The sequence below is a fragment of the Theropithecus gelada genome, chromosome 4 (genome assembly GCF_003255815.1).
Source record: "Theropithecus gelada isolate Dixy chromosome 4, Tgel_1.0, whole genome shotgun sequence".
Classification (NCBI taxonomy): Eukaryota; Metazoa; Chordata; class Mammalia; order Primates; family Cercopithecidae; genus Theropithecus; species Theropithecus gelada.
In genome coordinates, this window is record NC_037671.1 from 38594295 (window position 1) to 38616717 (window position 22423).

A 22423-nucleotide genomic window follows, 5' to 3' on the forward strand; every position below is an offset into this window, starting at 1 on the left:
GCACAATCTCCACTCACTGCAAGCTCCGCGCCCTGGGTTCCCGCCATTCTCCTGCCTCAGCCTCCCATGGAGCTGGGACTACAGGCGCCGCCACCGCGCCGGCTAATTTTTTGTATTGTTTTTTTTAGTAGAGATGAGGTTTCACAGTGTTAGCCAGGATGGTCGATCTGTGTTTTTAAAAGTTTTAATAATAAACTTTTTATTTTGGAATAATGTCAGCTTCACAGAAAAGTTGCTAAAATAGTACAGAGTTCTGCATATCCTTCACCCAGTCTCCCCTAATGTTAACATCTTACATAACCATGGTCCATTTGCCAAGACTAAGACATTAATATTGGTACATTCCTATTAACTATACTGCAGACTTATTAGAATGTCACCAGTTTTTCTACTAATGTCTCTTTTCTGTCCCAGAATCCAATGCAGGATTCCACACTGCATTTGGTGGATCCATTTTTAAACCCACTCACTTAGTATTAAAATAGCATTGTTTTATTTGCTTCACTTTGGGCTCAAATTCAAGAAAGACAGTTGAGCTCTTTTTCCAATTCTAGGGGGAAGACAGCCAAACAAATGGTAAATAAACCTCCAGACTTTTTTTGGTTCCCCTGAGTTAGGAGTTCACCCTTGAATCCTGTGGGTAACCCAACTCTGTAATCATGAAATCAGCACGTAAGGAAGAATCTCCTCAGTTGGGTGTGGTGATGCACCTGTAGCCCCAGCTACTCAGGAGGCTCAGGCAGGAGGATCACTTGAGCCCAGGAGTTCAAGTCCAGCCTGGGCAATGTAGTGAGACCCTATCTCTAAAAAAATTAAGAAAGAAAAAACAGAAAAAGAAAGAATCTCCTGCTATGCCCTAACTCAGAGTCTAGTATGTATCTAACTTGTGGGAGCACAAGTTAGAAGCAGAGTTGATAGAGCACAATGCCTGTGGTTTGCCCTGTCAGACCTCAAGTCCAGCTGAGTCTTAAGACTAGGGGGTGACTCAGTTCACAGCTGTGGCATCATCCCAGTGTCCCCTGGGTAGTGCAGGGAGAGTCTATAGGGCAGGAGAGGCCACAGCCTAGATGGGAGGCAGTATTAATTTCTACCTTGGAGCAGGACCCCAAAAGGACTTCTGGGTCCACCAAAGAAAACAGAGAAAAGAGCAGGGGTAATGGCCCTGAATACATGATCATTTCCAGGGAACTTTCTAGATGCATTCCCTCTCTGCCTGTTTCACCTCAGGGTGATCAGTAAGAACCTGCAGTGGGATGTTGGAGGTTGTGCCTGAATTCTCGGGGGAAAAGCTCATAGTGGGCTGAGGGCTGAGGCCCCAGGCCCTCTACCTGAGGGCAAGCAAAGAGTCCTGTGGACACTTTGCTAGGAGCATAGGTGATGAATCAGCAGAAGACACTTCTGTTTCCATGACAACCGGATATAAGCCAGTCTGAACTTTTTTTTTTTTTTTTTTTTTTGAGACGGAGTCTCGCTCTGTAGCCCAGGCTGGAGTGCAGTGGCCAGATCTCAGCTCACTGCAAGCTCCGCCTCCCGGGTTTACTCCATTCTCCTGCCTCAGCCTCCCGAGTAGCTGGGACTACAGGCGCCCGCCACCTCGCCCGGCTAGTTTTTTATGTATTTTTAGTAGAGACGGGGTTTCACCGTGTTCGCCAGGATGGTCTCGATCTCCTGACCTTGTGATCCGCCCGTCTCGGCCTCCCAAAGTGCTGGGATTACAGGCTTGAGCCACCGCGCCCGGCCCAGTCTGAACTTTTAAATCCAATTGTTTAGTAAACTCAGCGTTAGAAGAAGGTCTATGTGGAGGATTGTTATTATCCATTAAAAACATTGTTTTGTTTGGTTTGATTTGAAGTGCTAAATAGGTCACAGTTGTTTTGCTGTTGGCGAAAGCCTATAATGCATTCAGGACAGAGGGAAAAATGTGAGTTTTCACATACATTCTGGTTCTATTTCTGCAAACAAACTGTGTGACCTAGGTCCCAGGGTATGTCCTTCCTTTATCCATCCATCCATCTAACCAAACATCCAATCATCCATCCACTCATCCATCCATCCGGCTGATATTTATTGAGCCTCACCTTTTTCCTGGGCAGGATTTCTTACCTGTAAAATGTGAGAATTCGCTGGGATTCCTATTTCTGACCTAGGATCCCAGAATCTTAGGAGTCTCAGGGCAGTGTTTTGGGGGCTACCTTCCTAGGGAGGGTGGGGTGATGGGACAGAGTCTCAGAACAGCCTCAACCCAGAACAGCCACATTTTTTGTTGTTTTATATATTGGGTTTCCACTTAAGATTTCTTTTGAACAAAGGCTCCCTAACTGAAAACTCACTGCCCCAAAGGGTCTCTGTAAACCTTCCAGTAGTGGCACTGTAGCTTCAAGCCAAACTGTTTTTCAATCAATACCCCTGCAGTGTAGGGCATAGAAATAAAATGGTAAATAAACCAGGGTCACTGCTCCTCGGAGGCTGGCTGTCACTGTGAAAATAAACTGAGATAATAGGTGGGAAAGCCTGCTTAGGGAAACGATTGTTGTTAAGATGATAACAATTATTATTATTATGTTGGGGTCGGGTATTCAAGATATACCCACAGGAAAATGCAGATTACAATTCAGTCTGCAATTAGGGACCAGATAGGAGCAGCCAGTTCTCAGGTGCTCCATGCTGGGATTCTGAGCATTCGTCGGCGCCTCCCCAGGGGCTGCTGCACCCCCCGCTCCCCGCGCGCCCACCACGCACGCTGCTCTGGGAGCAGGGCCTGCGGCGGCGCCTCGCAGTGATTGGCTGAACCGGAGGTTGTTGCTAGGCTACCAGTGCGCCCTGAGCCTGGGGCCCCGCAGTCCCATCCTCTGTGGCTGATCCATCCCTCACTGCAGACCTAATTCCGGCCCCCTGTGAACGGCATCCTCAGCAGCTTAAATTATCAGCCCCAAGAGCCCGTCTTTCTATGATTTTTCATTTAGCAAGAGGTCACGTGGAGATGGGGAAGAAAAGCCTTCTGTTTTCATCCTCTGGGTCATCTTGAATAGCGACTTCTCTCTCTGGGCCTCAGTATCCCGCTTCAGGTTCTGGAGTTCATTCATTTATCCATTATTCATGCCTGCGTGCATGTTTCTTAAGTGCCGACCGTATTCCAGGCACTATATTGAGTGCTAGGGACAAAGGAATGAACAAGACAGAGACCATCCTTGCCCTCGTGTAGGGGGGAACATTATCCACCTAAACAAATAAACGCATGTACAATTATCCTTTTTCTTCCCCTTTGATGATTTTTCTAGCCCCTCTTTCCCCCTACTATATCTGTAGGATCCCCCAAGTTGACAGGAGAGGGAGTGTTCTCCCAGTCAGGCCTACACTATTCTGAAACTGGGGCGCACCCTCTCGCTCCACGCTTGTATTTTGCTCTTTTGATTCCACACCTGAGCCTGACCACAGCTTGATAAGGATGTGGGGGCCGGGATCACTGTCTTCTGTTCAGATGAGTAGGCTGAGAGTCCGAAACATCCAAACGCCTTGTCACATAAGGAATGATTGCCATACCCAATGTTTGAGCATTTACTGTGTGCAGGCACTTTAAAAGCTGTCTGCCTCTTCATAATCCAGTAAAGTAGGTATTCTTAGACTAATTTTACAAGCAACAAAGTTGAGGATGAAAGATGTTATTTAAGTGGCCAGTGATGATCTAGATAGCATGTGGTGAAGCTGGGATTTGAACCAAATCTGCCTGGCTCCAAAGCCTAAGCTCTTTCCAAGAAATGGATGTGGTCACGGAAAGACTCTTTGATCAGCTGGGCACAGTGGCTCACGCCTGTAACCCCCGCACTTTGGGAGGCTGAGGTGGGAGGATTGCTTGAGCCAGGGAGTTTGAGACCAGCCTGAGCAACAGGGCTAGAGACCCTGTTTCTACAAAATAAAAAGAATTATCCAGTATGGTGGCACATGCCTGTAGTTCCAGCTACTCAGGAGGCTGAGGTGGGAGGATACTTTGAGGAGCCTGGGCAACAGAGTGAGACCCTGTCTCTAAAAAAAAATTTAAATCAAATTAAAAAAAGAAAGACTCTCCGAGTGGCTGAAACTTGGAAATACAGCTTCCAAGTGCCCTTCAAAAATCTCCCGGTCTCAACATCTTTTTACATTTTATTTTTTAGAGGCAGGGTCTCACTCTGTCATCCAGGTTGGAGTGCAGTGGTGCAATCATGGCTCACTGCAGCCTTGACCTCCCGGACTCAAGTGATCTTCCCACCTCAGCCTCCTAAGTAGCTGGGATGACAGCAGCATGCATGCCACCATGCCTGGCTAATTTTATTATTATTATTTTTATTTTTTGTAGAGACAGGGGTCTTGCTATGTTGCCAGAGCTGGTCTCAAACTCCTGGGCTCAAGCGATCCTCCCATCTCATCTTCCCAATGTGCTGGGATTACAGGCATGAACCACCACACCCAGCATTGACCCAGCATCTTATTTACTTATTTTTCTTGGCACATTAGGCTCATAAAACCTGGTGAGCTGACCACACTAATCAATATTGTTAACTCTGCTGTCTACCCATCTATCTGGGATGATCTTGCCTTCAAGCTTTTATTGGGTAATTACGTCAAGTAGCTCTTCCTTGGGGGCATCTCCATTGCTTTTTGTATTCCTTTGTATTCATTGGTTTTTGTATTCCTTTGTTCACATACTGAGAGGCTTGATGGGCACAGATTATGGCCCATCTCTGCCCTGGAGGAATTTCCAGCCCTCAGGGGAGGTTTCTGAAGACCTTCCTATGGGCAAAGCTCAGTGATAGGCTATTGTGAGAGGAGGAGGAGAACCAGATTTGCCCTCAGAGAAACCCCTCCTCTGAGCAGAAGTGGATGTGCCTAGGGATGGGCTGAGGAGTGGGAACAGTCAACCTTGAGTACCCTGATCAGGACACATTGGGTCTGCCGTGCTGCTTCTAATAACCTTGCTGTGGTTAGTATGGGACTCTGTGTCTCAGAGCCTGGCAGCATGCAGCTCGGAAGGAGGCCTTTAAACGGGAGAAAGTGCTGGAAAATATGGTAATACATAAAGAAGTAAGCTAAATTTATCCCCTCTCTCAGCACCCAGCAATTGCTGTGCTTAACACTTAACTTTCTACCAGCATAGATTTGTTTAACCAGATTAGTTGCTGGGTGAGAGAGAAAGGAGAGAGATAGACAGAGACAGAGACAAAGAGAGACACAGAGAAAGACAGAGTTTGAAGACAGACAGGAACACGCACACATACACACCCCCCCCCCCCCCCCCCCCAACACACACACACACCTGGAGAGAACTAAGAAGATGCAGAGCTAACAGTATCTTTTGGTGTGTGGCTTCAGCCAGCAGCAGCAGAGCTAGACTGAGAGAATCAGACAACTTCCTGCCCTCTTCCTCCCAGGCTACATGACTGGCTAGAGCATTGCTAATTTCCAGATAGCACCATTTTCAGATGTCAGTACTTTGGAATGTCGACACTGTTTCCATTATTTTGTCCCATGTTTTGTTCCTGTCACCCACTCCCACCACTGAATAGGTGAGTTGACTGTAGATGAATAATATACTAAAGCCACCATTAAAGTAAACATTATAAGACTTTAAATATGCATGCCTTTGACCTAGCATTCTCACTTCTAGGAATTTATCCTAAGGAAAATAAGTATATGGATAAAGAAGTTAGCATGAGATTGTTCATTGCATCATTTATTTAGAAAAGCAATGAAACAAACTAAATAGCTAACCACTCTTGGTTTCCTGATCAATAAATAATGGTATAACCTTACAACAGTTTTCCATACTGCTTTTAATATTAGAGTATAGGCTGGGTGCAGTGGTTCATGCCTATAATCCCAGCACTTTGGGAGACCAAAGTGGAAGGATTGTTTGAGACCAGGAGTTCAAGACCAGCCTGGGCAACATAATGAGACCCTATTTTTACAAAAATAAAAAAGTTAGCTGGGTATGGTGGCACATGCCTGTAATCTCAGCTACTCAGGAGGCTGAGGTGAGAGGATTGCTTGAGCCAGGCATTCCAGGGTGCAGTGAGCTATCATGGTGTCCAGCTTGGGTGACAGAACAAAACATTATTTGAAAAAACAAATTGGGTTATAAATGAATATTTGTTGACCTGGAAAAACATTCACAACAGATTAGGTGAAAGAAGCAAATTACAAATAGTATGTATTGTATGACCCTTTATAAGTATGAATAAAAATAAAATACATAGTTTAAGGAGACAGACCAAATGTTAGTCACTAGGAGGAGGGATTCTAAGACATTTTAATTTTTTTTCTGCTTATCTGCATTTTTTTTTTTTTTTTGAGACGGAGTCTCGCTGTGTCTCCCAGGCTAGAGTGCAGTGGCGTGATCTCGGCTCACTGCAAGCTCCGCCTCCCGGGTTCACGCCATTCTCCCGCCTCAGCCTCCCAAGTAGCTGAGACTACAGGCGCCCGCCACCACGCCCGGCTAGTTTTTTGTATTTTTAGTAGAGACGGGGTTTCACCATGTTAGCCAGGATAGTCTCGATCTCCTGACCTCGTGATCCACCCGCCTCGGCCTCCCAAAGTGTATCTGCATTTTTAAAAGTTTTTCCATAATGAGCATGTCTGAGTTTTGTAATAAGAACAAATTTCCTTGCTTCCCCCCCAGGGGTGGCTTCTGCTGGGAGATCAGGCGTTCCTGGCTCCCAGGCATCATGGGAAAAGCCATTGACCCTTGCAAGGTGTTAAGCTGCTCACTAAGAATTCCCTGCCCCGGCTTGACTCCCCATCCCGGCTGGTCTTATGGGCGAGACCTCAGTGATCCAACACCTTGGTATCCAAATGAGCAGTTGCTGTATCACCTGTGAGTGGGTTAGCCTCTGCCCTCCCTTGAGGGCAGACACTGTTTACCACTGTTGGCACATGGTAAGTCTAACCTTACTAAAACTGTAGGGCCTTTCTGCCTCCCAGGATCACCCTCCCCTGTAGGAGGGTAACAGCTATGATGCTCCACTGCTCAGGGCGGTCCCTACTACACATAAGCAGGTGTAATTCCGAAGGTTGGAAAAAAAAAAAGGCTGTCACCATGGCAGCCCAGGCTTGCGCAGCCTCTTTATTCCTGAGATCAGTCCAAATCCCAGGGAAAGAAGGTGGGGTATGGAGTCAGAAAAATCACTGCCTGGCTGCCTGACCTCAGGCAAGACACTTAGCTTTTCTCTGTGTGAGTTTCTGCATCTGTAAAATGGTGCTGAAGCTTCTTATCTTACCTCCAGGACTGGGGTGAATAATCTGTAAACTGTAAAATACAAGAGGAGTAGGGCATCCTTAGTTTTGGCTTGTCCCCAAATTGCCATGTGACTTTGGGCAAATCACTTAACCGCTCTGTGTCTCAGCTGCTCTGTTTATAAATAGGCGAGTAAGGCACACTGATTACTTCCCAGATGTATTGCGAGGTGCCTGTGAGAATCCCATAATCTCAAAACTGGAAGGAATCTCAGCCCTACCACTTATGCAGGAATCTTTTTGATAAACTCTCTAACAGAGGTACTTATCCAGCCTCTGCCTGGTTACCTCCCATGGCGAAAACTCATGGCCACACAGCTTCCCTTGTAGCCATTGCTACATGACACTAACTATAAGAAAGTTCTTCACTATAGCGTATTATAGCATGTTTTACAAATAAATGTTTGTTTAAAAAACTTAGCAATCCTTTCCAGAGCTATCTTCACTCCTGATTTTCCCAAAGGCTTGCACAGGGTAGAGATGAGCAGTGGTCAGCAAAAAGCAGGTGTGGGCTCAGCTCCAGAAGAAGCTTTTGGCTTAGCGTAGTAGAAGGAGCCCAGGCCCTGGGGTCACACAACCTACGTTGAAATGCTAACTTTATCCACTTACTAACTGGCTGACGCTGACCCTGGGAAAGTTATATTACCTATCTGAGCCTCAGTTTCCTGATCAGTAAAAGGAAGATAGAACTACCTACCTCCCAGTATTGTTGTGGGAATTAAGCAAGATATCACTTCTTATTAAGCTGACAACACAGACTTCCCTGGTGGGATTCTGGGGACTTGGGGTGGGGAACATTACACCCTCTTCTGCCACCCTGAATAGCACATCTGCCCTCTGAGCACAAGGCACAGGCGAGCCTTACATACTCCATATCTCAGGGTCATCTCCCTCTCAGACCTGGACCAGGGCCATAAAGGAAAGATGACGTAATGGTTTCAAGACAAAGTTCACCTCCTCCACGTGATTCACCAGCCCAAGGCCAGCACCCCCTCCCTGCCCACCGACTCAATGGGCACTAAGCAAGTATCCCAGGGCATCACTTGGGAACAGCTTCCAACTGCACCAGTGTTTTCATAGGAATCTCATACAGGATCCCAGAACTGTGGTCTGGCAGTGGACTTCCAGGCAGAGTGACAAGAAGTTGCGGAAAGCTATTTGGGGTTGGGGTAAAGTGTTCCTTTAGCTGTTGATAAGAAGGTGTCTGTCACGTAGCGACTCCTGGACAAAGGTCAGGACGCCTGGGTCCAGCTCCACCATCGCCTAGCTCTGCGCTCTCTGGAGCCAGCGACTTCCTTCCTCAGTGTCTTGCTTTCCTCATGTGCGGGACAGCAGGCCGATTCCTGGGGCTTTCCCAGCTCCCGAATTCTAGGTTTCCCCATTTGTTGGATGAGTTGGAGAAACCACCCTAGACCTCCCTTGGCCCCTGGCCACTGGGTGGCGCCGACCACCCCCTCTTCTCTGCTTCCTTCGCAGATGAGTACCTCAGAGTCCTCAATGTGGGTGTGGCCGAGGTGAAGAAATCCTTCCTGGGGCCCTTGTCCCCGTCCTGCAAGATGGTACAGATGATGAGGCAGTTTCTGTACCGGGTCCTGCCCGAGGACTCCTACAAGGTCACCACGGGAAAGCTCCATGTGAGCCTCACCCGCTTCACGGACGGGGAGAGTGTGGTGGTTTCAGAGTTCACGTCCAAGGAGGAGCTCATTGAGGCAAGGGGGCTGTGCTGGGAGGGAGGGAGGGCCAAAGAGGGGGCATGGGTGGGCTGCTCCTGCTCTCTCTCCACCACCCAGCCCGATGCCTCACCCATCTGCCTCACTTCCCTAGTCCTTCCCTTGCTTCATGCCCCCAGTGTCTCCCTGTGCAAGGTGCAGTGTTAGATGAGATGGACACAGAAGCCCAGGACAAACCAGGCTTGACCACCACCCTCAATGCTTCGGCCTTCACGTCCGTCCTGTCCGGCCCTCTGTGCTAAGCCTGAAGCTTCCCAGAGGCCCAGGTGTGACCTGCAGAGGGCCCGGGGCTCTTTCAGGGCCTTCCAGGCTGGGCTGCCCTGAGTCTTCTCTGAATTACTCACAGTTTGTGAGAACAGTCAGGGGAGATGGGCCCCCATGCCCCCTTTCTGCCCCCTCACTTCCAGTGGCCCTTGATAAGGGATTGAATTGCTACCAAATCAGTTATCACTTAGAAAAGTGCATGCTAGGCCAGGCGCGGTGGCTCAAGCCTGTAATCCCAGCACTTTGGGAGGCCGAGACGGGCGGATCACGAGGTCAGGAGATCAAGACCATCCTGGCTAACACGGTGAAACCCCGTCTCTACTAAAAAAATACAAAAAACTAGCCGGGCGAGGTGGCGGGCGCCTGTAGTCCCAGCTACTCGGGAGGCTGAGGCAGGAGAATGACATGAACCCGGGAGGCAGAGCTTGCAGTGAGCTGAGATCCGGCCACTGCACTCCAGCCTGGGCCACAGAGCGAGACTCCGTCTCAAAAAAAAAAAAAAAAGAAAAAAGAAAAGTGCATGCTAATCCTGAGTGCACTGCCCTAAGCTCATTAATATGAACTTTAGTTATGAACAATGATTGCTGGAGAGGGCTGCAGATAGGTCCCATTGTCTTTCGGGACAAAGGGGTCAAGCTGCATGGCCTCCACCCCACATCTCCACTCTCCTTCCTTCCCCACATACAGGGCCTTTGCCTCCCCATCTGCATCCCATACTGGCCTGGCAGTAATCCTGGGGATGAGGGATTAATAGGCAGTGTGCACGGACACCTCCTCCACTCCTCATGGCCCCCTGGGTTTATCAGCAGCCGGCTCTTCCAGATCTGCCTCCTCATGCCCACCCCCGTTCCGACTTCATCGCCCACTGCTGCAGTTTTCTCTCCCCGGCCCTCTCCCCCACCTTCCATTCCTACCATGCCAACCCTAGCAAACCACACACAAGCCAGACCTCTGGGCCTTCGTACCTGCCGCTCCCTCTGCCCGGGATCCCCTCCCTCCTTCCTACGCTGCTTCGCCTGCTGCTGAAACCCAGTCCCTCCTGCCAGGGCACTTGCCTTCATCCCCTCCGACCCTGCCTGCACCCCTCTTGTGGAGCCACAGTGCCCATGCTCACCTCCACCAAGCCCCTGTCACCCCACTGCACCGTCACCCACTTGCTCACTCCCCCCTGTAGGGCACTCCCAAGGGTGGGCCTCTCAGCCTCCTTTGCTGACACACATTAGTGGTTGTTGAATCCCACTGGATTCATGAAAGTTCAGCATCAGAAGGAACCCTGAAGCTATTGAGGACCCCCTCCCACTTTAATGCTGGGATGTCAGGGCCAGACGGACCAAGTAAGTTACCAAGGACCCCATTAGTGAGGACCAGGCCAGGAATTGAACTCGGAGCTTTGCTTCCCAATGCGGCACCTTCACTTAGGATTTAAGGAGGTCCGGCCTGGTGGTGATGGCCCAGCAGCTGACAGACGAGCCGTCCCCACCCCGCCCCCCGGGCCTCCGGCATCTCAGCCCTGTTCTCTCCATACAGGCCCTATACTGCAGCTGCTTCGTCCCCGTGTACTGCGGCCTCATCCCCCCGACTTACCGTGGTGTGGTGAGTGCTCCAGCATGGTGAGGGGTGAACCGGGATCCAGGGGACCTCGGGTCCCTGTGACTCACACCTGGGGGAGCAGGAGGGTGGTCTCAGAATGCAGTGGGAGGACCTAGAGTTGGAGAATTTCTCGTGTTGTTACTCAGAATTCCCAATGTAGATGGCTTTCTGGGTCTTTAAGATGAACTTCTCCAGCTGGGGTGGGCTCCTCTCTGGATCCGCCTACCCACTGCCAAGCCCGGCAAATCAAGGCTCCATAGGCTTGGCAGGCTTTCCCAGACTTCTCGGAACAGAGGAGGTGGACCCTGAAGCGCTGGGACCTGGAACCTCAAATGATGAGGATGTTTTCTGAGGCCCTTTAGGCCAGGGCCTTACAGACTTTAATGTGCCCGTGAATCACTCGGGGTCTCGTAAAACTACACAAGTTCTGATCCAGGCGATCTGCGGCAGGGCCTGAGGATCCGCCCCTAACCAGCCTCAGGTGCTGCCCATGCTGCTGGTGGGTGGGCCACACTCTGAGTAGTGATGGTCTAGCTCATGCCCCTTCCTCATTTTATATGCAGAGAAAGTTAGGGCCAGAGACTAGGATTCAGGTAGTAGATGGAGCCCATATTGCACGTCAGCCAGCCTGAGAGTTAGAGCCTCAGTATTTGTCATCCTTCATTCATAGGTGAGAAAACAGAAGCCCCAGAAAGGACGGGGCTCGTGGGTGAACAGGTGGTGGGGCTGTGGCAGAGGGGCACGTCTCCTGCTTTACCCAGAGTATGGGTCCCCTGCACACAGAGCCCTGGGAGCCCCAGTCTCAGTGCCACTAAGATAGTGGAGGGAGGATCAGTGCAGGACAGAGCACCAGGCTGGGAGTCCAGAGGCCAGTGCGGACTCACCAAGTGACCAGGGGCACACCACACACCCACCAGGACCTCCATCTCCAGGCTTATCCCGAAGGGTCTTCTGGACCTTCCTTGATGGGCCCTTGAAGCTGGTACCATGTCCCATGGGCCGTTTCGAGGTACTCCGAGTGGGGCTGAGAACTCTGGCCCCAGGTGAGCATTTCTCACTCTGTCCCACACAGAGGTACATTGATGGGGGCTTCACAGGCATGCAGCCCTGCGCCTTCTGGACTGACGCCATCACCATCTCCACCTTCAGTGGGCAGCAGGACATCTGTCCCCGGGACTGCCCCGCCATCTTCCACGACTTTCGCATGTTCAACTGCTCCTTCCAGTTCTCCCTGGAGAACATCGCCAGGATGACCCACGCATTGTTCCCCCCGGACCTGGTGGTGAGAGGCAGGAGGGGTCTGGGGAGTAGGGGAAGGTACCAGGGACTAGGGGTGGGGTTAGAGAGCCACTGGGGCCCACTCAAGTTCCATCTGAGTCTCCTCCCCTCAAATGATCCCTTAAACTTCCTCCTAGACCTGCCTACTGGCCTTGCTTCTAACTAGCTATGTGACCTTGAATAAGTGCCTTAAGCTCTTCCGGCTTCAATATTCTCCCCTGTAAAGCGAGATGATGTCAGAAGTGCTGATAGAAATATTAACTGAACCCTTCCACTCAGACAGTTCACGTACCAAAGCAAGGGTCGGCAAACTGCAGCCCACGGGCCATATCCAGCCTATGGCTTGTTTTTGTACAGCCTGTGAGCTAAGAAAGGGGTTTCCATTTTTAGAGAGTTATGGGGGAAAAAAAGAAGAAAAAGAAAAAGAACATTAGGCAGAGACTGCATGTGGCCAGCAAAGCCCAAAATAAGTATTTACTATCTGGCCCTTTACAGAAAAGGCTTTGTGGGCAATACCTCATGTAATCCTCTAGCATCCTCTGTGACCAATATTATTGCTGTCCCCATTTTGTAGATGAAGAAATTGAGGCTGTGAGAGGTGAGAGCAACACAGCCAATAAGGGGCAGCCCAGAGACCTGAACTCAGGCTCCAAACTTTGCTCTTCATATGGCCCCAATGCACCTCATCTGGTTCTGCCATGAGCACCCAACACTTTCCCGCCCAGGGGAGGCTGAGGATCCACCATGAATAGTGTCACTCATGAACGCAGCATCACTGGGGCGTGTGACCAGGAATTGCTCCCCAATTCTTCTTAGTAGATAGTGAGGGATGGGACACTGGATGGGTACGTTTTGAAAAGTCCATCAAATAAAGTTCAAGAGCAATGGGAGTAGCAGCCCTGGGTCGGGGGAACTGTGGCTTCCTTCATCACCGCAGCCTTGGTTATTCTCCCGGTGCCCCGCCCCCAGATCCTGCACGATTACTACTACCGAGGGTACGAGGATGCAGTTTTGTACTTGAGGCGACTGAGTAAGTACCGGTGGGGCCCCAGGCAAGGGCAGTGTTGGAGGGTAGGGACAGTTCAAACAGTAGAAGGGCTGAGTGGAGGGGTATTCCCCCCAAATTTGTGACCTGGAGATGCCCTTCACCTGGGAGAGCTGGAAATGGGGGTGGGGATCTAACAGGCTGCATCACCCAGCCCAGACCGCTGGGTCTAGAAAATAGGATCTCCATGTAAAGGGGGCTTTGGGGTTAACTAAGGGCACAGTGTCTAGGACAGTTGTACATGTATGTTTATGAATGTAAAAACTCTATTTAGGAAATCCAGAGTTCAGATCTCCCTGGAGAATTCCATTTTCATGTCATTTCATTCTCTTCCACTTTATTCTCTTTCCAGTAAAATTGCATTATTAAGGTAGAACTGGATGTCACTAGTTTATATTTGCGTAAGACTCTGAGTGACCAGCAAATCACAGAGAAGAGCCTTTGCCCTGTGTAGGTTTGGAATGGTGGTCCCTCCACCTATATATTCTCTGTGCTTTATCAGGGTGGAAGAAACAATTCCAATGACATGTCTTTTATGTGCTAACTCCATGGCAAACATCTTTGTTACAAGAAATGAACAAGACTGGATGTGGTGTCTCATGCCTGTAATCTCAGCACTTTAGGAAGCCAAGGCAGGAGGATCACTTGAGCCCAGGAATTTGAGACCAGCCTGGGCAATTGTGAGACTCCCATCTCTACAAGAAATTAAACAATTAACTGGGCATGGTGGCACATGCTTATAGCCCAAGCTACTTGAGGTCAAGGCGGCAGTGAGCCATGACTGCACCACTGCACTCCACTCTGGGCGACAGAGTGAGACCCTGTCTTTTTTTTTTTTTTTGAGAAGGAGTCTCGCTCTGTCGCCCAGGCTGGAGTGCAGTGGCCGGATCTCAGCTCACCACAAGCTCCGCCTCCTGGGTTTATGCCATTCTCCTGCCTCAGCCTCCCGAGTAGCTGGGACCCCGCCACCACACCCGGCTAGTTTTTTGTATTTTTGTAGTAGAGATGGGGTTTCACCGTGTTGTCCAGGATGGTCTCGATCTCCTGACCTCATGATCCACCCTTCTGGGCTTCCCAAAGTGCTGGGATTACAGGCAAGACCCTGTCTTTAAAAAAAGAAAGAAATCAACAAAAGCTTTGCCATATTTAGAATCAATTATTTTCAGAAAAAAGGATCACTAGATCAAAGGGTTTACCTAATGTTACATCAGAAGCATTTTCCTTGTTGCCACACGTCTTTGTGACTGTCTTTTTTGGCAGTTGTATAATATTCCATCATAGCTGTACAGAAAAATTTGCTTGATCATTCCTTTGAGTTTCCAAATGTTTGTGATTATGAGTAATTCTGTGGTAAACTTTTTGTGTATGTAGCTTTAAAAAATACTCTGTGGGTGAGATTAAGGGGTTGGATGAGATTTTCTTCCTAGGAGGTGTTCACTTATTTTTCCCTTCTTCAAAATTCCTTCCTGCTTCCCAAACTCCCCTTATCCTGTCTCTGCTTTCTCCTGGGTCCTTTCTCCCAACAAGGAGGGTGGACAGGCTGGACAGATAGGAGAGCAGGATGGAGAAAACCTGGGCTCTAGAGGCAAGTAGCTCTAGGCCCCCACCCCACCCATAGCTGTGTGACCTCCGGATAATCGCTTCCCCTCTCTAAGGCTTGGTTTCCTAATCTATGAAAAAGGGGGTTTAGATCCTAGCTCCTGACACCTACTAACTGTGTGATCTTGAGCAGGTAATTAATCTCCTGGGGCCTCAGTTTCCTCATCTGTAAAAGGGGCCTAATCATGGAACCTTATGGTTTTATTTCGAAGATTAAAGGAGCGAAGCCACAAGACCTTAGCACAATGCTCAAATAAATGGTAGCTCTCATGAGACGTGCTGAGTCCTAGCCACGGTCAGTCCAGCCTACTGCTGGGTGAAACCTGATGGTGGCACTTCAGGAATCCGCCCCCAAAATTGAGCCAGTATATGGATGGGGCAGGTTTCTTCAATGGCCCTGGAATCACTCCAAGTAGGAACAGATACAACTCCTAAGGGAGAAGTGGTCTCGTGCTGACTACCAACTATTTTTGCTTCCTCTTCCAATTTGCCAGCATACGGCACGGCTTTTTTAGCGCAGATTTCACCTCCACCACCTCAGTCCTCTTGGATTTGGTGGGAGTGGATTTTTCTCCCTGCATCAGATGTGAACAGGAACTACTGACACATACTGAGAAATTGCAGTTGGTCTCCAGAGCCACACCCTTATCCCTACCTGCCATCTGGGAACAGAAAATGGGAGTCCGCCTGGCCTCCCTCAGGCTGCCTTCTGGGTGGGGGGTCACCTCCAGTAGGAAACTATACCCCAAAAGGTGTCACCCTCCATTTCTCAGCTCACATTCTCAAAACCACTTTCTCCTCCCTCCCAAGGGAGGAGAATTAATTATTCCTGCTGCCAGGCAAGCCACTCTCTCTACACTCGGCCCATCCTGGCAGCGGCCTCCTGCCAAAGGGAAGGGCAGTGCACGCAGGCGTGCTTGAAAATCCGCATTCCCCACACAGATGTATGAACGTGGGTGCTGAGTGAGGTTGGAGCTCAGAGGATGCCATGTCTAAAATATCCATCCGGCATTCAGGCATGCCTGGCCAAACCTCTTTTCCGCCTTCCTCCCCAACTCCCTTCTTCCCTCTCACAGTTTGGTAAGTGTCTCCCTCTCTGTACACACACACACACACACACACACACACACCCCTGTGAAACCATCACCACAATTAAGATAGTGAATAATTCGTCATCCCTAAAATTTCCTCATGCCCTTTCATGATCCCTCCCACCTTCCCTCACCCCCTGCCTTTCCCAAGCAACCCCGATCTGCTTTCTGCCATCACAGATTAATTCACTACAATGTGAACTCTTTTTTTAAAATCTGAATTATTTCACTCTGCATAATTATTTTGAGATTCATCCATGTTGTTGAATGTATAAATAGTTTGTTCCTTTTTACGTTCTGTGCCACTGTATGAATGTACCACAGCTCACCTACCAAAAGAGTTGAATATACCACTGTATGCATATGCCACAGCCCATTTACCCATTCCCCTATTGATGGACATTTAGGTCATTTCCAGATTTGGGCTATTATGGATAAAGCTGCTGTGAACACTCATACATGAGTCTTGGTGTGGACATATGCTTTCATTTCTCTTGGGTAAATACCTAGAAATGGAATGACGGGATTGCGTGGTACATGCATGTTTAACATACATCCACAAATATTTTAATCGTGGTAAAAAAAACACATAACAAATTTTAAGCACGTAGTTCAGTTGTGTTAACTATGTTCATATTGTTGTGCAGCAGATCTCCAGAATGTTTTCATCTTGCAAAACTGAACCTTTACACACATTGATCAACAACTCCCCCTTTTGTCTTCCTCCAGCCCCCAGCAACCGCCATTCCACTTTCTATGCTGATGATTTTGACTACACTAGGTACCTCATATAAATGGAATCATGCGGTATTTGTCTTTTTGTGACTGGCTTATTTCACCTAACATAATGGCCTCAAGGTTCATCCATGTTGCAGCTGTAGCATGTGACAGGATTGTCTTCCTTTTTTGAGGTGGAGTCTCGCTCTGTTGCCCAGGCAGTGGCACGATCTCGGCTCATTGCAACCTATGCCTCCTGGGTTCAAGCGATTCTCCGGCCTCAGCTTCCTAAGTACCTGAGACTACAGGTACATGCCACCACGCCCAGCTAATTTTTGTGTTTTTAGTAGAGATGGGGTTTCACCATTTGGCCAGGATGGTCTCGATCTCCTGACCTCATGATCCGCCCACCTTGGCCTCCCAAAGTGCTGTGATTACAAACGTGAGCCCCCACGCCCGGCCGATTTTCTTCCTTTTTAAAGCTAAATATATTCCACGTTTTCTTTGTCCATCCATCTGACAAGGGACACTGGGGTTGCTTCCATCTTTCGGCTATTGTGGATAATGCTGCAGTGCCCATGGATGTATACATGTCTCTTTCAGATGCTATTTCAATTCTTTTGGATATATAACCAGAATACATGTTTGACATTTTAATAAACTGCCAAATGGTTTCCCAAAGCAGTTGTACCATGTTTCATTCCTACCAGCAGTGGATGAGCATTCCCATTCCTCCAAAACTTTTGGTCTTTTTTTTTTTTTTTTTTTTTTTGAGACGGAGTCTCCCTCTGTCGCCCAGGCTGGAGTGCGGTGGCCAGATCTCGGCTCACTGCAAGCTCCGCCTCCTGGGTTCACGCCATTCTCCTGCTTCAGCCTCCCGGGTAGCTGGGACTACAGGCGCCCAACACCTCGCCCGGCTAGTTTTTTTTTGTATTTTTTAGTAGAGACAAGGTTTCACCGGGTTAGCCAGGATGGTCTCGATCTCCTGACCTCGTGATCCGCCCGTCTCGGCCTCCCAAAGTGCTGGGATTACAGGCTTGAGCTACCGTGCCCGGCCAACTTTTGGTCTTTTTAATTAATGCTCTGAATTTTTCACTGTAGCCCTTCTAAGAGGTGCATGTCAGTAACATATTGTGGTTTTAATTTGCATTCCCCTAATGACTAATGACTTTGAGCATCTTTTCATTTGCCTATATGCCTGCCATAGATCCTCTTTGGTGAAGCATTCGTTCCACTCTTTTGCACATTTCTCACCTAGACTCTTAATAAGCTTTGTGTTTTTAGGGTAGTTTTAGATTTATGGATAACTTGTGAAAATAATACAGGGTGTTTGTTTCACATCTGTTAGATGTTACAGAATGATACATACATACCATGGTATTCAGTCCAGTACATTTGTTACAACTTATGAACCAGTCTTGATATATTTTTAAGTAAGAGCCATTGCTTATTCAGATTTTCTTAGTTTTTACCTAATTCGTTTTTCTGTTCCAAGAACCCTCACCCAGGGATCATATTACATTTCGTTGTCACATCTCCTAGGGTTCCTCTTGCCTATAACAGTTTCTCAGACTTTTCTTATTCTTTTTTTTTTTTTTGAGACAGAGTGTCATTCTGTCGCCCAGGCTGGAGTGCAGTGGTGTGATCTCAGCTCACTGCAAGCTCTGCCTCCCGGGTTCACGCCATTCTCCTGCCTCAGCCTCCTGAGTAGCTGGGACAACAGGCATCCGCCACCATGCCCGGCTAGTTTTTTGTATTTTTAGTAGAGACGGGGTTTCACCATGTTAGCCAGGATGGTCTTGATCTCCTGACCTCGTGATCCACCCGCCTCAGCCTCCCAAAGTGCTGGGATTACAGAGATTTTTCTTATTCTTGATGACCTTGACAGAGTTGACTATCGGTCAGGTATTTTGTAGAATGTCCCTCAGTTGGGGTTTGTCTGATGTTTTTCTCATGATTAGGCTGGGGTTGTGAATTCTGGGGAGGAGACCACAGAGGTAAGGTGCCATTCACATTGCATTACCTCACAGGCACATGCTGCCAACGTGATGTATCCCTGCTGATGTTGACTGTGACCGCCTGACTGAGGTAGCATCCATTGGGTTTCTCCATTGTAAAGTACTCTTTCTCCCTCTATCCTTACTGCAGTCTTTAGAAGAAAGTCACTGTGCACAGCTCATACTTAAGGAGTGAGAAGTTATGCTCTACTCCCTAAAGGGTCAAGTATCTACACAAATTATTTAGAATTCTTCTGCAGGGGAGCTTTCTCTCTTCTGCCTGATTTACTTACTTACGTAATCATATGTTTATATCAGTATAGACTCACGGTTATGTTATACTTTGGGTTATTATTCAATACTACTTTATTTTTTTCCTCAAATTGTTCCAGCTTTGGCCATCGAGAGCCCTTTCAGTTGGCTCTTTTACACATTTTAAAAACTGAATTATTTGTTTTCTTATTTAAGGGCTGTTGTATGGTCTAGATAAATGCCCCTCCCCCACCCATCCTTTTTGAGACAGGGTCTCACTCTGTCACCCAAGCTGGAGTGTAGTGGCGCAATCATGGCTCACTGAAGCTTCAGCTTCCCAGACTCAAGCAACCCTTTTACCTTTCTCCATGAGTCTTACAACCACAGTGACCTTCTCAGAACCAACCTCAGTTGGTTGCCTCCCCTGCCTAAAAGTCGTGCTACAATAATGCTTGCCATGAAAACCAAGGATCTTAGCTGCTGCCTACAGCCCTGACATGGTCTGGCCCCTGCTGCCTCCTCAGCCTCCTCCCCCAGCACCGTCCCCTCACCCCACGCTGACCTTTCAGGCCCCCACCACCTGGAGTGTCCTCAAACTTTGTGGCCTTTGTGTGTGCTGTTCCCTCTGCTGAAACACCCTCACCACCCCGCCCTGACCATCCTGGGCCACGTGCCCTTCAGATCTCTGCTCACTGCCAGTCCCTCAGATGACCTGCCGTCTCTCACAGCACCACGCTCCTCTCTTCCTGCACTTGCCTCAGCTGAAACTCTAGATGATTTGGGTGGGCAACGCCTGCTCCCCCACACTACACCGTAAGTGCCAGGAACCATCCCGTTTGTTTTCACTCACGATAAATTCAAGTAAGTACAGAAAGACCTTTGAAAAGCACTGATCCTGTTTAGGAAAATAACTCAAGAAACCATTTTCGCAAAAGCCATGCTGCTGCCTGGGCTGAGTAACACCCCATGCTGTCGTCTCTCCTAGATGCTGTTTATCTTAATTCTCCCTCCAAGAGAGCGATTTTCCCCCGGGTGGAAGTGTACTGCCAGATAGAACTCGCCCTTGGCAATGAGTGCCCTGAACGCAGTCAACCAAGCCTTCAAGCACAGCAGGCCAGTCTGGAAGGAGCCCCACGACCTCACACGGAGTGGGTTCCCAAAGGGGATGGAAGGGGCGGCCACAGTCCGCCTGTGTCCCCACCTGTGCAGACACTTGAATCCACATGCGAGTCACCTGTTTCAGCACCAGTCTCTCCACTTGAGCAGCCACCTGCTCAGCCACTGGCCTCTTCAACGCCACTTTCTCCAACTAACATGCCACCTGTATCATTCCCAGCTGTGCACAAGCCACCCAGCTCCACACCTGGCTCATCACTGCCCACCACACCACCTGGACTGTCACCTGTGTCACCTCAGCAGCAGGTACAACCGTCTGGATCACCACCCAGATCCCCACACTCTCAGGCACTCACTTCACCCAGGCCATCCCTGGGGCCTTCAACTGTGGGGGCACCTCAAACACCGCCCCGAGGTTCTTTTTCAGCCTTCCCTGCTCAGCCACCTGTGGAGGAACTAGGCCCAGAACAGCCCCAAGGTATGGACCCTTCTGGCTTCTTATGGCTTTCTCATTCCTGGAGCCCCTCGGCAAGAGAGCAAGGACACCAGGGCCGATAACTGCTTTTCTAGGGGTGCATGGATGAAGTTAGCAGTGAGCTTCAGCGTCTCTGTTCATTATGAGGACAGTCCGCCACAAGGGGGCAGTATAAAGGACATTGGTTCAGTCCCTTGGTGCAGTGCTTCTCAAAGTGTGGTCCCCCCACCAGCAGCAAAAGCATCACCTGGGAACTTGTTAGAAATTATAATCCTCAGGTCCTATTGCAGACCTACTAAATCACCAACTTTGGAGGTGGGGCCCACCTGTCTTTTTTACAAGCTCTCCAGGTGATTTTTTTGCCTGCTCACATTTGAGACCGCTGGGCCAGTAGATTTTTACTGTGAAACCTGCTGTGCTGGGCAATGCTACTCAAAGAGTGGTCCGCAGACCAATCCAGCCCTCAACTGTGTGTTACTAGCCCACCACGGAGTGAATGCAGAAATTAAGAGTAATCATTTAGAAATGTTTGTAGCACTAAGGTATTGCCACAACATCCTGGAGCTTGACCATTTTTTACTAATTTATTTGCATTGTATTTCACAAAAGTACCAGTTTGTTAGACTACAAAGAAATTTTTTAAAAACTGGTTCCTTACTACTACAGATGATTTCAGAAGCACCACTATATAGGCTGCAAAGATAAACTGTTCTCAATTCCTTACTCAGGAAATCTCCCTTTCAGCAGAGGAGATAACACGGATACTAACCTCAAAAATACAGTCAGGGCCTGGGTGTGGTTACTCACAACTGTAATCCCAGCACTTTGGAAGGCCAAGGTGGGTGGATCACCTGAGGACAGGAGTTCAAGACCAGCCTGATCAACATGGTGAAACCCCATTTCTACTAAATACAAAAATTAACCAGGCATGGTGGTACACGCCTGTAATCCCAGCTACTTGGGAGGCTGAGGTGGGATAATCACTTGAATCCAGGAGCTGGAGGTTGCAGGGAGCCGAGATTGCTCCATTGCACTCCAGCCTGGCCAACAAGAGTGAAACTCCATTAAAAAAAAAAAAGGAAGTATTAAGTACTATATAACTAACAAAAACACAGTGTTGGAGGGTATTCGTAGAGAATAAGACCACTTCTCTCTGGGGGAGTATGAAAAGCTTCTTGGAGGTGACAGGTGAGTTTAAATGGGCAGGATTTTGAACATCATGGTTTGTGGGATATATGGGATGGAATAGAAAGAACATTTCCGATTTTGTTTATTTAAGATGCTCAGTTGCAGTGCAGGGATGTGCAGGGTACTTTCAAGGTACTTTAGGAAGGAGAGGACATGTGTGTGGCCACCATGGATGGTCTGGGTGGGGACAGAGGGACAGAGACCCAGATGAGGGACTGAAGCCAGATTGTAGGGTGCTCATGGTCCTCAGCCAAACTTCCAGAGCTATTATAGTAAACGTCACAGATCGGCAATGTCTCCTCCTCTGGGAATTAGCCCCAAGTTGGCAGAGATGCCCTTTCTTTGGAACAGGTTTACTTTGACTCTTTTAATGAGACAGAAACAAAAGGCCATTAAGAAAATTAGGCTGTGGCTCATGCCTTTGAGAGGCAGAGACGGGCAAATCACTTTCAGTCAGGAGTTCGAGACCAGCCTAGCCAACGTGGTGAAACCCCATCTCTACTAAAAAACAAAAAATTAGTCGGGCATGGTGGCAGGTACCTGCAGTCCCAGCTACTCAAGAGGCTGAGGCAGGAGAATCACTTGAACCAGGGAGGCAGAGGTGGCAGTGAGTAGAGATCTTGCCACTGCACTCCAGCCTGGGCGACAGAGTGAGACTCTGTCTCAGAAAAAAAAAAAAAAGAGTCAGAAAATAGGTCACAGTGTTTTACCTGCTCTCTTATTTCCTGTTGAATGCAAAACATTTGTTTTACATTAATCATACCTGTGCATGAAGGTGGCCATCTTCAGGTACCTGAGCAATCCTGGGCCCCAAGTTG

General features: G+C 48.7%; 1 protein-coding gene across 2 annotated transcripts in view; it reads left to right on the forward strand.

Annotated features, from left to right (window-relative positions):
- The window catches only part of PNPLA1 (patatin like phospholipase domain containing 1), a 38198-nt gene that overhangs the window by 12871 nt on the left and 2904 nt on the right, over positions 1 to 22423 (forward strand). Inside the window, exons 2-6 of one of the 2 annotated variants that reach the window (XM_025383850.1) lie at positions 8740 to 8972; positions 10785 to 10850; positions 11920 to 12129; positions 13095 to 13155; positions 19812 to 20420. In XM_025383850.1, coding sequence (XP_025239635.1) covers positions 8740 to 8972; positions 10785 to 10850; positions 11920 to 12129; positions 13095 to 13155; positions 19812 to 20420 — 1179 coding nt within the window. Of the gene's footprint in view, positions 1 to 8739; positions 8973 to 10784; positions 10851 to 11895; positions 12130 to 13094; positions 13156 to 19811; positions 20421 to 22423 lie in introns of those variants that run through there. The other variant, XM_025383851.1, reaches the window with a different exon arrangement.